This window comes from Carcharodon carcharias, chromosome 9 (genome assembly GCF_017639515.1).
Source record: "Carcharodon carcharias isolate sCarCar2 chromosome 9, sCarCar2.pri, whole genome shotgun sequence".
Classification (NCBI taxonomy): domain Eukaryota; kingdom Metazoa; phylum Chordata; class Chondrichthyes; order Lamniformes; family Lamnidae; genus Carcharodon; species Carcharodon carcharias.
In genome coordinates this window covers 147,116,580-147,132,143 of record NC_054475.1, presented here as the reverse complement: position 1 = coordinate 147,132,143, position 15,564 = coordinate 147,116,580, and the positions used below count along the sequence as shown (strand labels likewise).

Here is a 15,564-nt window from a genome sequence, read left to right as displayed (position 1 = left end):
ATTTGTAATTTCTGCAATCCCCTGGTGTCACGCCTGTATCTGAGAATTGGAAGATTATGGCTAATGCCTCTGTAATTTCCACACTTCCTTCCCTCAGCATCCTCAGATACATCCCATTCAGTTCTGGTGACTTATCAACTGAAGTACAACCAGCCTTTTCAATACCTCCAATTTATCAATTTTTAGCCAATCCAGTGTCTCAACTACCTCCTCTTTCATTATGACTTTGGCAACATCTTTTTCCTCATTTAGTAACTCAGCCTTGCCCAATGCCTCCAAACATAAATCCCCTCTTGGTCCCTAATTAGCTCCAATCCTCTTCTTACTACCCTTTAACAATTTATAAGCCTACAGCAGACTTTTGGATTCTCTTTTATGTTTGGTACTAATGTCTTAAACTCTCTCTTTGCTTCTCATTTCCTTTTTCATTTCCCCTCTGAACTCTCTACAACTAGCTTGGCTCTCACTTGTGTCAACCACCTGATATCTGTCATTGCATGCTTTTTCAGTTGCATTTTACTATTTCTTTTCCTCATCCAGAGAGTTCTGGCTGCAGCTGCTCAGTGACATCCTTGACCCTGGCACCAGGAAGGCAACAAGCCATCCTGGAATCACATCTGCGGCTGCAGAAACATTTGTCTATTCCCCTAAACACAGAATCCCCTATCACTATTGCAATCTTCCTCCTTGCTCCCCCTGTGCAGCTGAGCCATCCATGGTTCTGTGATTTGGGCCTGGCTGCAATATTCAGAAGAACCGTTACTCTCACCAGTGAATACAGACACAGAGCAAGATACACTCAGGGGATTCTTGCACTACCTGCCGATTTCTACTTGGCTATCTGGCAGTCACCCATTCCCTCTGCTTGCACACCCTTAAATTGCGGGGTGACCAGTTCTAGTAATATGCCATCCACATGGTAGCTTTTGAAGAACGAACAGCCCAACTAATCTGAAAATACAAATGTTACTTGTTTCTCTTTAAAAAATATTAATTCTGAAATACAAGAGCACTTAACACTAACTATAACACTTCATCTAAACTTCAAAATTTTCCAGTCAGATTGTCAGAAATGCCAAGTTGTGCCTTCAACATTTATATTTCCTCTTCAACTCTCAGATACCTGTCTTTTTCTCCACTATTACAAGAGAACACACATTGGATATATCTACAGATCTAACTATAAAGCCTTTTTTTCTCACATTTAAGACATTTATAGTCAGGGACATTTTTTCTGTATCAAAAAATGTTGATAGAAGTTATCTGTTAGTTTCAGCTAGCTTTCTGCATTACAAAAGAACAGTGGAGCAGGAGATGCCCATTCAGCCCCTTGAGCCTATTCTGCCATTTAATTATATTGTGGCTGATCTGTATCTTAACTCCATCAACCTGTCCTTGGTTCTGCAACCTTTTATACCGCTAAAATTCTACCAAGAGAGAGCGAAACAGAGTTAACGTTTCAGGTCCACGACCTTTCATCCGAGTTGATCTGATGTAAGGTCACTGACCTGAAACATTAACTGTTTCTCTCTCCACAGATCCAGTCAGACCTGCTGAGTATTTCCAGCATCGCTTTTGGTTTTTATTTCAGATTTACAACATCCACAGTATTTTGCTTTCATAAAAAATTGGTTTTGAAATTTTAATTGACCTAAACTCAATAGCTTTTATTTTGGGGGTGGCTGAGGGCTGCACGCAGAGGGGAGAGAGTTCCCAATTTTCAGAGCCTGTGCATGTAAATGCTCTCTGACATCACCTCTGACCTGCCTAGTTCTAATTTGAAGGCTGTTATGGATTCCTCCACCTGAGGAAATGGCTTCTGTATATCTACCATACCAACTCTTTTAATCATCTTAATCTACCATACCAACTCCTTTAATCATCTTAAAGGTCATAGTCAAATCACCCCTTAAAGAAGCCTACTCTATGCTGCATGTCCTCAATTTAACCATTTTAGTTCTGGTATCAATATGGTGAATCTATGTTGCACCACTCTAAGACCAATACCAATTCTGAAGGTTCAGTCTCCAAGACTAAGTGGAATAGTCCAGAAGGGGTTCAACCAGAGCTTAGTACAGCTATAACATAACTTCAATCACTTTGTATTCCAGCCCTCAATACAAAGGGCAACCTTTTAATTTTTTTATTTACTTTTCAAATAGCTTTAGTGATTTCTTCACTTAAGACCCAACAAGCCTCCTTAGACAGCACCTTCCAAACCCACAACCTCTACCACCTAGGTCAAGGGCAGGAGATCCATAGGAATACGATCACCTGGAAGCTCCCTTCCAAGCCACTCACCATCCTGACTTGGAAATATATCGCTTTTCCTTCACTGGCACTGGGTCAAAATTCTGGAACTCCCTCCATAATAGCACTGTGGCTCAATAAAAATAATCTCTACTCATCGACATTTGGAAAACACTTTGATCTCCTTCGAATGAGACAATAAACCGAGGTCCGATCTGACTGCTGGGGTGGATATAAAAGATCCAATGGCACAACTTCAAAGGAGAACAGTGGAGCTGTCCCAGGTGTCCTGGCCAATATTTATCCCTCAGTCAACGCAACATACAAAAAAGAAGAGATTATCTGGTCATTGTCACATTGCTGTTTATGGGAGTTTGCTGTGCTTATTCTGGCTGCTGCATTTCTTATTAAAACAGTGATGACGATTCAAAAGTACTTAATTGGCTGTAAAGCGCTTGAGACATCCAGTGGTCATGAAAAGTACTAAATAAATGCAAGTCTTTTTTTCTTGCTTTCAATTCCCTATCCAATCCAGTAGGTTGCCTCCAATTTCACATTTTTTTTAAAAACAGTCTCTTATGTGTAACCTGGTCAAATGTCTTGACATCCTTGGACATTTCCTTATTTACCACAACAGTTATTTCTCAAAAATTTTAATTACTTTCATTAGACATGGCTTGCCCACTACAAATCCTTGCTGGCTCTCACTGATCAGTTCATAATTGACCAAATGCTCAATCACTGTCTCTAATAACTGATTCTAATAGCCTCCCCAGAACTGACTTAGATGTCAGAACTGACAATAGATGTATAACATCCTAGTTTCTCTCTTACACGTTCTTAAATAGTTAAGTGACATTAGCAATTTTCCATTCAAGGGGCACAATTCCTGGAAGCGTTTTAGAACATCATTGGTGCATCAACAATTTTTTCATCTACTTGTTTTACTACCCTTGGGTGCAGCCCATCAGATTTTGGAGATTGTCTATCTTTAATCTCATTAGTCCTCTTCACTTTTTTATATATTAACATGGAATCTAGCGAGTTCCTCCTTTTGATTAATTTTTAGTTTTCCTAGTAACTCTGGTACATTATCTATCCTCTTCTGTGAAGGCTGGTTCAGGTGAAACCCAGCCCAACAATACAGCTCCTTCCTGTTGCAGTACTAGTGCCAGTGCCGCATAAAATAAAACCCCTCTTTCCTTGAGATGATTAGGTAACAGTCAAGCTCACTTCTAACTTACCAACTAATCTAACTTCATTATGCATTCTGAGGTTTTATGAACATTAGGTTCACCAGATTGCCCCCTCTGTTTTGAATGGTAGGGAGATTTATGGTAAAGTTACTAAATATCTTTTTATAAAATATATCTCACTGTGGAACAGAATGGTCCTAGAGAATGAAATGATTCTCCCAATGTTTTGTTGCATCTAGCCATAGTATTCGTGTATTTCTAGGTTGAACAAATAGCATCAACTAGGATCGCCAACCCAGGGTATTTTTATCATAGCCAAATCGTAAGCATAACTCACAGCAACTCAACGGTGTTTGAGCACTACATATAAAACAATATCATCGTACATCAAGGGCAAGAGACAACATAGGATTATTAAACTACATTTATATAAAATGGTTTATATTTGAATTATGTTGATAATACATCTCATTTGGAGAGCAAGCTGGTTGTTCAATTAAAAAAAGATTTGCATTTATATAGTGCTTTACTGTCAATTAGTAATTTCAAGAGTGGACACTGTAGCCTTTTATGAAGAACATCTGGATAGCATCCCTACACTCACCTAATCTCCTTGCTGTAAATCAACAATACAGAATCTGACTGTAGATTAATACCAAAAAGAATAGCAGTTTGATCAATTCCCACCCCCAACTGAAATAAATCATAAATCATTTACTGTAATGGTGTTTAAATCTGTATTTTTTTTTCCATTTGCCAAAATGACAACTATAACTGATAGAAAGAAGCATTCATCTGATTTCTAAAATGGCATACTAGAAAAAAAAACAAAGCCAAAATCTTTAGGAACATTACTTCATGAAAAGTACTTACAAGAAACTGACCACTTGGTTTTTAATACCAAATAGGGCTCTCAAAATTGTTACTTGAGTCTACATGTTAATGTAGATTTTTTAACACTGCACAATAAAATCCTTTTCCAAAAGCGGCAGTGTCTATTGTTTGGCCACTCCGCCCTCCAATCATTAGAGGTACATGGTGGGGTGGAGCAAAACTGGATTCCTCCACTTCATTACTTCAAATCGAACCTTTATTTCTCCCCAATCTGACTTTACAGTTTCCACCATCTGTTGCAATAAAACCACAGCCAGAATAGAGTTCGATATTGCAAAGAAGATTTCATACTTCAAGGGATAGTTCTTTAATTGCACAGCTTTGTTTCTAATGTTTGCTGTTAAACTCTGAAAAGGAGATGAAGGTGGGGTAATCTCCAAAGCACCATCTGGTGGTGAATCACATCAATGTCAAATGTTAAAAAAGTTTTTTTAAAACAATTAAAAATTGAATTTTTTCCATGTTTTCATCCCTCTATGTTTTTCCAGAGGACAAAGAGAAAGACATTTAATGGCACCCTACTCCCCATACGGAAAATGTGTTGATGTGTGTAGAACAGGAACTCCAGTGCAGATTTTAATACCAGATTATGGTATTAAAAAATAAATTGCTCGGTAGGTAGTGAGCTATAATCCCAACTGCAGCAAGAGGGATTAAATCAGTTAAAATATATGTAAACATTGGAAAAGTATTCAGCGCAACAGCAAAACCCCCTACAGCAAGGACACAAGTAATTAGAAAATCAAAGTAGGCTGAATTACTCACCACTTGACCATTATGAGGGTTCTTATGTGCATATGGGGGACCTCGGATGTGGTTCCACATCTGGCCAGAGGTCATAGCAAGTACAAAACACTGTGGATGAAAATGTAACAGAAAATTAACAGACCAGATTTTGAAACCATGGCAGCTGCTTGTTCCTACACGCTTCAGCTCAAAACATTTTTTGCCCAGGAAGTAGGTTCTTTATAAAGTTATTTACCCTGTCCATCCACTTTCAGTTCCAACAAGAGAGTTTGTGATCTCCTTTACCATTTAAAATTGGAGACATCATTCAGCTGCCCCTGCCACATTCCTTCCTTCTCCTTGTCCAGCATACTAAACATTGAGGTTCCTATCCATCCTAGCCCAGATTACTCATTTTTTTGTAGTTTCTCTATATCCCCTCATGCGAGGCGAGAAAAAACTTTTTCACACAGCGAGTAGTTAGGGCTTGGAACGCACTGCCTGGAAGTTTGGTGTAAACAAGTTCAATTGAGGCATTCAAGAGGGCATTGGGTGATTATTTAAATAGAAACAACATGCAGGTTACGGGGAAAAGGCAGGAGATTGGCACTGAGTTAAAATGCTCAGAGGGCCAGTGCAGACACGATGGTCTGAATGGCCTCCTACACTGTAACAATCCTGTGATTCTGTGATGCCTTCTCTAAGCTTTTGTCCAAGAAACCCACATTGTGCACTTGAACCTATTCCTATTAAACTGCTGACCACACAATTTCCCTTCACTGTCCCCATTCCTGTTGTTACTGCAAATGGTTCTCTCTCTTCAGGTATTATCTTAATTTCAAATCTGCCATCATCATCCCCATCATCAACAACGTCTGTGACATTTTCCACAGCAAACATTCTTTGACATTAATTACATTTTTAATTGGTGCCAAATTTTGTGTTAAACTATAGACTTATTTTTCTTTTGAGATTATTAAGGGTCTCCAGATGAAGGAGATATTGGGCCTGAACTTCCATCGAATGGCAGAGTCAGTCAGGTGGGGAAACCCCTGGGGGTTCAGGGGTGTTGGGGGAATCCCATGGTGAGGGTCAATGTGAGTCTGTGCAGTAGTTAGATGTACTTTTAATTCTTCTAATTTTTTCTGGGTAGCTATTGATGCAACCCAGTCAGAACCATCTGAAGTTTGCAATTTAAAGGGCATTTTCGATGGTTCCCAGTGCAGGGCAATTGCCCAGGAGATGTTTGCACTTTCCAGGCAATTGCTGTGCAAACCTTAGCTGGGAACTTCCAGGGTGGGGAGTCCAACGCATTTTTGGGGTACCCCTGGAAACACTGTCCTGGAGCTCAGAAGTTACAGCTCATGGATCACATTAGTGGGAACAAATTCAAACAAAGGTCCCACAACATTCATCCTTTCACTACTTCTAACACAACAGATATACATCAACGAATTATGTTTAATTATGTCATTTTCAACATGGGCATGTGATCATCCCAGCAACGGGAATGCACAAAAAGCCAGGAGAAACTTAGGAGTAAGCAATTTCATTTTCACTTACCAATGCAACAAATGCCCAGCCATTTTTGTTATATAGGAAGTCAAGGTTATTCCGCCTAAGATACACAAGACCTCCAATTATGGCAAGTAAAAATCCCAGCATCAAGGGACCAGCATAGTTTGGAGGCCTTATCACTCGGATCTGTTTCAAAAAAAAGTCACTCACTTAAGCTTTGCTTTTACAACTACTGACATTTTGTAATTAAATACAGATAATATTCTTTTGTATCACACATTTATGTCAAATCACATAGTTGCATTTTTAAATTATACAAGTTCCCTAGACACTGACTCCATCCTGCTCCTTGACAACTGTCTGAGACTAAAGCAGCCTGTTCACAATTTTGATGTCATATTTGACCCCATGATGAGCTCCTGACGACATATACAGGATATCATTAAGACCGCCTAATTCCACCTCCATAAACATCATCCACCTTCGACCTGTCTCAGCTCATCTGCTGAAACCCTCATTCATGCCTTAGTTTTTAGATTTGACTATTTCAATACAGGTCAATCCATAACCTTTACTCGTGCTTTTTGAAGAGTGTGCATTATCCCACAATGAACAATTATCAATGCAAATTTAATGGGTACACTGTCTTCCGTACATCCAGTGTACAAAATCTTACTCAAAACATTTAACAAATAGAAATCCATATCCGATGTCTCCACAAAAGTCGGTGTTTCAGCAAAGTACTTCCAACAGACAGTTTTTCCCAAGCCAAGGGACAAGTTTTCCCATTCTTACACAGAAGAAATACTATAAAATGAGCTGCACTAGAATATCCACTGGGAAGGTTGCTAAAAATAAGTTTTATGTTCTTTGGGTCATCTAAAGGTGGGCCTTTAAGTACACATTTCTCCAGATTTAGTTTTCTGATGTGACCCTTAAAAAATTCTCAACTTTTAAAGTACTTAACTCTGGCACTAACAACTCCAAAACTACCATATAGTCTAATCTGAGCGTTCAAACATTTTAACTGACCAATCAAGCTTCACAATTGCTCCGTTTCTTCTTTAGATAAAACATATTTTTGTGATGACCTAGCACAATTCATTAGGATGGAAGCAACACTCTTTAAATAAGATCGTTCCATTAAAGCCATTCCAGATCCACTTGCTTAATATTTAAACCAATATATTTAAAAGCCCAACTCCAAATTTTAAATTCTATTCTAATTTTATAGCACATTTCTCAAATTCTGTAGTGCCACTCCATAACAGATCAACATGCACCACAAAGATGCCCGAAAGTTTCCCTTTACATACCAATAAATCAACGAAAAGCAGGTCCTGCACTGAAGACAATTTATTTTCAGCAAAGCAGGTTTCACCAAAAATCACCATACTTTGGAAGCATCATTCAGATCATAAACACATTTGTTCAGTGAGAGAAGAGAGCGAGACTTCGTGCAGAGCAGGTCTATAAACAGCAAGAGAAGAGAGCAAGACTTCATGCAGAGCAGGTATATAAACAGCAAGAGAGGAGAGCGAGACTTTGTGCAAAGCAGGGCTATAAACAGCAAGAGAGGGCAATGGGTTTGCAGCAGAGCAAGACTATAAACAGCAAGAGATTAGAGCAAGACTCTGGAGCAGAACAGGGCCAGGAGCCAGTTAGAGCCCACGTTCAGAAACAAAACTCGAGGTATGGGTAGGCGGTGGCATAGTGGTATTGTCACTGGACTAGTAATCCAGAGACTCAAGGTAATGCTCTGGTGACCTGGGATTGAATCCCACCATGGCAGATGGTGAAACTTGAATTCAATTAATTAAATTATGGAATTAAAAGTCTAATCATGACCATGAAACCACTGTTGATTGTCGTAAAAGCCCATCTGGTTCTTTAAGGGAGGAAATCTGTCGTCCTTACTTGGTCTGGCCTACATCTGACTCCAGGCCTATAACAATATGGTTGACTCTTAAATGACCTCTAACAAGCCCCTCGGCTGTATCAAACCGCCAGAAAGTCTATAAGGAATGAAACCGGGTGACCACCTGGCATTGACTTAGGCACCAGTACTGTGGGCATGCCTACTGCACACGGACTGCAGCAGTTCAAGGCGTCAGCTCACCACCACCTTCTCAAGGGCAATTAGCAATGGGTCGGCTGGTATTCCTATTTATCTTACCTAAACTAGGGAATTTCATTCAGGGTAAGTAGAACATAAATTGAAATAAGAACATAAGCACAAGCAGAACTACATGCATTAATTATTAGGGAAAAATTAATTAAAACACAACAGAGATGGCTGAGTAAGTGATGTGTTGCAGCTGTAGTATGTGGACCCTGGAGAATGCCTGTGTGATCCAAAGCAAATACATCTATAGCAAGTGCCTGTAACTTATGGAGCTTTGCCTCTGAGTCATTGAGTTGGAGGCTGAGCTACGGAATCTGCAATGCGTCAGGGAGGGGAAAAGTTACCTGAACACTTTGTTCCAGAAGGCAGCCACATCAATTAGGCTAGGGACACCTGATTTGGTCCATGGTCAGGGGCAGAAAGGTGTGACTGTGACTGAGGCAGGTATGGGGATCAAGAAGGAGGATCCTCAGCTTTTGCAACTGTCCAACAGATCTGAGGTTCTTGCAGCTTGTATGGATGAGAGGAGGGGCTGCATGGTGCATTAGCAAACTGACCATGGCACTGTGGTACAGGAAGCCATTCAAGCAGGGGGATAAATAGGAATGTAGTGATAGTGAGGGAAAATATAGTCAAGGAGATGGACACAGTTCTCTGTAGCCGAGAGCAAAAGTCCAGTAGGCTGTGTTGCCTGCCTGGTGCGAGGGGTTAGGAGATCTAATCAGGGTAGGTCTTACAGGAGGAGGAGGATTCAGTTGCTGTGATCCATGTAGGTAGCAAAGACACAGAAAGGACTTAGAAAGAGATTCTGCATAGGGAGTAGGTGCAGCTAGACACTAAATTGACAAGCAGAAACTCAGAAGGTAATAATCTCTGGATGCTGCAAAGGTGATGGGTTCTGACAACATTCTCGCAATAGTGAAGACTTGTGCTCCAAAACTAGCCACATCTCTAGCCAATCTACCGAGGTGATGTGGAAAATTGTCCAGGTTTCACAATGTTCAGCACAATTTGCGATGACTCAGGTACTGAAACAGACAACATTAAGACTTGGGCTGATAAGTGGCAAGTGACATTCACATCACACAACTGCCAGGCAATAAAGAGAGAATATAACCATCTCCCCATGACATTCAACAGCATTACCATTGCTGAATCCACACTATCAACAGCCTGGGAGTTACCACTGACCAGAATCTGAACTGGACCAGCCATATAATTACTGTGGCTATAAGAGCAGGTCAGAGGCTGGGAATTCTGCGGCAAGGAACTCACCTCCTAACTCCCAAAGCCTGTCTATCATCTATCTACAAGGCACGTTCTCAGGAGCAATTGGAGATGGGCAATAAATGCTTGTCCAGCCAGCAAAGCCCACATTCCTTGAAAGGATAAATTTTTAAAAATCACCTGAGCCATGAGCAAATTGGCATAGCATAAATAAGATTAGACTTAATTGCATGGCTCAGATTGGTGTGGGAAAAATGGGTTTTGATTCATGGGGCACTGGGTATTGGGGAAAGTGTGAGATTTAGCTTTTGGACAGTCTTCACTTGAACCGTGCTGAGACTCGTGTTCTGGCGACTTGTATAACTAAGGTGGTTGAGAGGGCTTTAAATTAAATCATGAGGGCAAGGGATCACGTGATGGGGAGGTGTGGTAAAATTCAGATTAAGGGAAAGTCGAAAGAGCAGTGTAATGGGATGGGTAATAATAACCAGAATGAGGCAGGAAGGGGCAGACCTTAAAAACTTAAGAGTGCACCAACAGATAAGGCCAGAGTGTTTGTGAGAATGGTACAAAGTCAGAATTACAGGCTCTGCATCTGAATGCGTGCTGCATTCAGCACGAATAAGCATAGCCATTACAGAGACATGGTTACAAGGCGACCAAGGCTGGGTCCTAAATATTCAAGGCTTTGTGACATTTTAGAACAACAGAAAATTTGGAAAAAGGTGGTTGGGTAGTTCTATTAATTAAAGGATGATATTGGTATAGCTGCAAGAGATGACTTTAGTTCTAAAGATCAAGATATGGAATCAGTTTGCTTAGAGATAGGAAATAGCAAAGGCAAGTCGTCACTTGTTGGAGTAGTTTACAGGCCTCCTAATAGTAGCTGCACTGTAGAACAGAGTATACACGAATAAATAATGGGAGCTTGTGAGAAGGGTACTGCAAGAATCTTGGGAGATTTTAATTGTCATACAGGCTGGATGAATCAGACGGACAAAGGTAATGTGAAGATGAGTTCATAGAGTGTAGTCAGGACCGTTTCATAGAGCAGTACATTCTACTGCCAACCAGGGAGCAGGCTATCTTAGACCCTGGTAATGTACAATAAGACAGGATTAAATAATGATCTCATGCTAAAGGAGCCTCTAAGCGACATTGATCATAACATGATGGAATTTCACACACAATTTGAGGGTGAGAATTAGGGGTCTAAGACTACTGCTTTAAACTTAAAGAAAGGCAATTTCAAGGGTATGAAGACAGAGTTGGCTAAAGTGAGATGGTAAAATTGGTTAAAAGGTAGGACAGTAGAGAAATAGTGGCAGACATTTAAGGACATATTCCGTAACCCTCAAAGACATATTCCACTGAGAAGGAAAGACACACTATGAGAAGGATACACCATCTGTAGTTAAGCCAAGTGAAGGATAATACCAAAATGAAAGAAAAAAAACCATACAATACTGCGGTGATTAGTGGTAAGCCAAAGGATTGGACAGATTTTAAAAATCAGCAAAGAATAACTAAAAAAAGAGTAAATTAGAGTATGAGAGAAAGCTAACTAGAAATATAAAAATAGACAGTAATAGATTCTACAAGTATTTAAAAAGGAAAAGAAATAATAACTGAAGTGAGCATTGGTCCCTTAGAGGTTTGGAATGGGGAATTAATAATGGAAAACAGGGAAATGGCAGAAACGTTGAACAGTTATTTTGTGTGCCTTCACAGTATAAGACAAAAAAATCCCAATAATACTTCAAAGTCAAGAAGTAAAAGGGAGGGAGGAACTTGAAAAAAATCACAATCACTAGGGGAAAGGTACTAGGAAAATTATTAGAACTAAGGTTGATAAGTCCCCAGGACTTTTTGGCTTTCAAACTAGGGTCTTAAAAGAAGTGGCTGCAAAGATAGTAGCTGCATTGGTTATAATCTGCCAAAATTCCTGATATTCTGGAAAGATCCCAGCAGTTGGAAAATTATTCAAGAAAGAAGGGAGAAAGAAAGCAGGAACTATAGATCAGTTAGCCTAATGTCTGTCAGAGGGAAAATAGTAGAACATTTAGAAAATCATAACGCAATCAGGCAAAATCAACACTGTTTTACCAAAGGGAAATCATGTTTGACTAATTTATTAAACTTCTTTTGAGGAGGTAACAAGCAAGGTAGATAATGGGGAACCTGAATAGGCGGTGTACTTGGATTTCCAAAAGACATTTGATAAGGTGGCAACATCAAAGGTTACAGCACAAAATAAGAGCTCAATGCAGGGTTTAACATATTAGCTTGGATAAATTATTAATAAATTATAAATTATTAGCTAACAGGAAGCAAAGGGAGGGATAAATGGGTCATTTTTGGCTGACAAGTTGTAACTCAGTTCAGTGCCACAGGGATCAGCGCTGGGGCCTCAACTACTTACAATTAATATCAATGATTTGGATGAAAGAAACATGTATGGTAGCTAAATTTGATGATGACAAAGATAGGTAGGAAATTAAATTGTCAAGAGGACAAAGAATCTACAGAGGGATTTAAATAGGTTAAAAGTGAGTGGGCAAAAAACAGGCAGATGGGATACAATGTGGCAAAATGTGAATTAGTCCACTTTGGCAGGGAGTAAAGCAGTCTGAATGGAGAGAACTCTACAACACAGAGGGATCTGGTTGTCCTGGTTAATGAATCACAAAAAAATTGGTATTCAGGTACATCAAGTGATTAGAAAGACAAATGGAATGCTGGTGTAAATCGCTAGGGGAATTGAGTATAAAAGTATGGAAATGTTGCTGCAACTATACAGAGTGTTGGTGATACCGCACCTGAAGTATATGTACAGTTTTGGTCTCCTTACTCAAGAAGGGACATAATTGAATTCAAAGCAATTCAGAGAAGGTTGACTCAACTGATTCCTGGAATGAAAGGAATATTTTATGAGGAAAGGATGAACAGATTTAACTAATACTCACTGAAGTTTAGCAGAATAAGAGGTGATCTTATTGAGATATACAAGATTCTGAGGGTACTTGACAGGGTGGATCCTGGGAGGTCATTTCCCTTTGTGGGGGGTGTCTAGAACTAGGGGCCAGTTTAAAAATTAGAGATCTCCCATTTAAGACTGAGATAAGGGGAATTTTTTTCTCTTAGAGGGCAGTTAGTTTGTGGAATTCTCTTCCCCAGAGAGCAGTGGAGGCTGGGTCACTGAATATAATCAGGGACAAGTTAGATGGATTTTTGATCAACAAGGGAGTCAAGGATTATGGAGGGAATACAGGAAAAGGGAGTTGAGGCCACAATCAGATCAGCCATGAGCTCACTGAAAGCCGAATGGCCTAACCCTGCTAATTCTTGTGCTGCGTACACCACCTACAAGGCACAAGTCAGAGCATGGTGGAATACTCTCCATTCACCTGTATAAGTGCAATTCCAACACAAAAGGCTTGACACCATCCAGGATAACAACCTATTTGACCAGCACCCCCACCCACCAATTTAAGTATTCAGTCCCATGGAGGACACAGCACACATAGGCAGCAGTATCATTTCCAAGATGGTTTGCAGCAACCTACCAAGGTTTCTTCGACAGCACTTTCCAAACCAGTCAACTCTACCACCTAGAAGAATAAGAGCAGCAGATGCACGGGAACACCATCACCTGCATGTTTCCCACCAAGCCACACACAACCCTGATTTAGAAATGCCTCATTCCTTCACTACTACTTGGTCAGAATCCTGGGACTCAATTCCTCTCTAATAGCACTATGGGTGCAACTACATCACATTGACTGCAGCAATCTCACAACCATCTTCTCAAAGGGAATAAATGCTGTCCTGACCAGTGATGCTTACATTCTATAAAAATAAAATGAATGAACAATCAGTAGCCTGTCATATGAGGCATCTAAGCACAATCCAGGAATTTAAACATTAGTAATGATCCAGGGATCCCCAAAGTGAATTTCATCAATGATACAAATTTGTTGAAGTCCATGATATCTTCTTCTATGGAATGACCATCTGTTTCAGAAGTCTACCAAAGTCTGACCATGCCTCATAAGCATTTGATGGATGAAATCTACAAAAAATATAATCTAAGAACACTAATCGAAGTCCAAACCTTCACCAGCGTTGAATCGGCAGACATCCACATCCATCATAATTTTTCTGATTTTACTTCTTGTAGGAAGTGGCAACACCAATTGTTTCTTCTTAGGCAGGGATGTAATCTATGCCCACATATCCACTTCATTCTTCCACTGGTTGGATTCTTCAGATTCCAAGAACAGAGGGTTATCATTTTTTTAACTCTTTCACGGGATGTGGGCTTCACTGGCTGGGCCAGCACTTATTGCTCATCCCTAATTGCCTTTGAGAAGGTGATGGTGAGCTGCCTTCTTGCAGCACTGCAGTCCATGTGGTGTAGGTGCACCCACAGTGCTGCTAGAAAGGGAGTTCCAGGATTTTGACCTAGTGGCAGTGAAGGAGCAGCAATATATTTTCAAGAAAGGATGGTGAGTGAGTTGGGTGGGAATTTCTGGGTGGTGGTGTTCCCATCTATCTGCTGCCCTTGTCCTTGTAGATGGTAGTGGTCGTGGGGGGTGGTGTCTAAAGAGCCTTGGTGAATTCCTGCAATGCATCTTGTGCGTCAGTGATGGAGGGAGTGAATGTTTGTGGATGTGGTGCCACAAGGAAGGTAACAGGAAACCACCTCATGTATTCTTTTCTACAGTCATGTTGCTCATTTTTCATTGAAACTGCAAACAGGAGGCTGTTATGATCAACTGAAGAGGAAAGTGCAAGATCGCAAGGAGTGGAGAAACAGGCAAAGGACCTGCTCTTAGGCAGATCACTATTATTTATGGAGACACAAGTGGGTACCCAGTTAACACCTACTGCCTGCATACAATTAAACAAAATTAAGAATTAACAAGATGTTGATAAATACGGACACACAATCACCAACTTACATTTATCTCTGTCCTATCAGCAATCCATCGTGCAATCTGCTCAGCTGCAAAGCCTCGAACTTGAAGCTCATAAGTATCTGCCCGTTTTGGTTTCCCTTTAGCAGGAAAATGCATGAATGTTGGAGCAGAATTCATATTGAGCTGGACAAAGACACAAACATTGAAGGTTTATGATTACATTTTATGCCTTTATTCCTCTTTTCCCAATTCTCTCTCTTTCTGTACCAACAGAAGTGATTTATGTTAACATGAGGTTCTACAGGTGCCAGAAGCCCTCAAATATTTTGTCCTTGGCCATTCTCAGTGAATGTCAGAATGCTATTTACAGAGAACTTACAGCACAGACACAGGCCATTCAGGTGAACTTGTCTATGCTGGTGCTGATGATCCAAGAATATCCTTTCACTTATTTGCCCATGATGGTGACCTCAAACATGCATTTGGCAAGTCACTAGATTATGATCAGGAATTTTATCATTAGTCACTGTTCCCATCAGCCTGTTGACACTCATGCTGTCTCTCCAGCTAAAAGTTAGCTAAGTGAGAGCAGGCCATATGTTGACTATTCACTATGCCAAGGTTTAACCCAATGAGGTGTCCACATTGTTCCGAAGCAAAACAAAATTTGCAGATGGCTGCTAAAATCTCCCAAAAAACACACATG

At 40.2% G+C, this 15,564-nt stretch overlaps 1 protein-coding gene across 2 annotated transcripts in view; it reads right to left on the bottom strand.

The window, feature by feature from the left end:
• Positions 1-15,564, bottom strand: part of LOC121282039 (magnesium transporter protein 1-like) — a 43,206-nt gene that overhangs the window by 9,613 nt on the left and 18,029 nt on the right. For both annotated transcript variants that reach the window (XM_041195399.1, XM_041195400.1), the window contains exons 4-6: positions 14,901-15,041; positions 6,630-6,770; positions 5,106-5,195 (exon numbers count right to left, since the gene is read on the bottom strand). In XM_041195399.1, the coding sequence (XP_041051333.1) occupies positions 5,106-5,195; positions 6,630-6,770; positions 14,901-15,041 (372 nt within the window). The remainder of the gene's footprint in view (positions 1-5,105; positions 5,196-6,629; positions 6,771-14,900; positions 15,042-15,564) is intronic.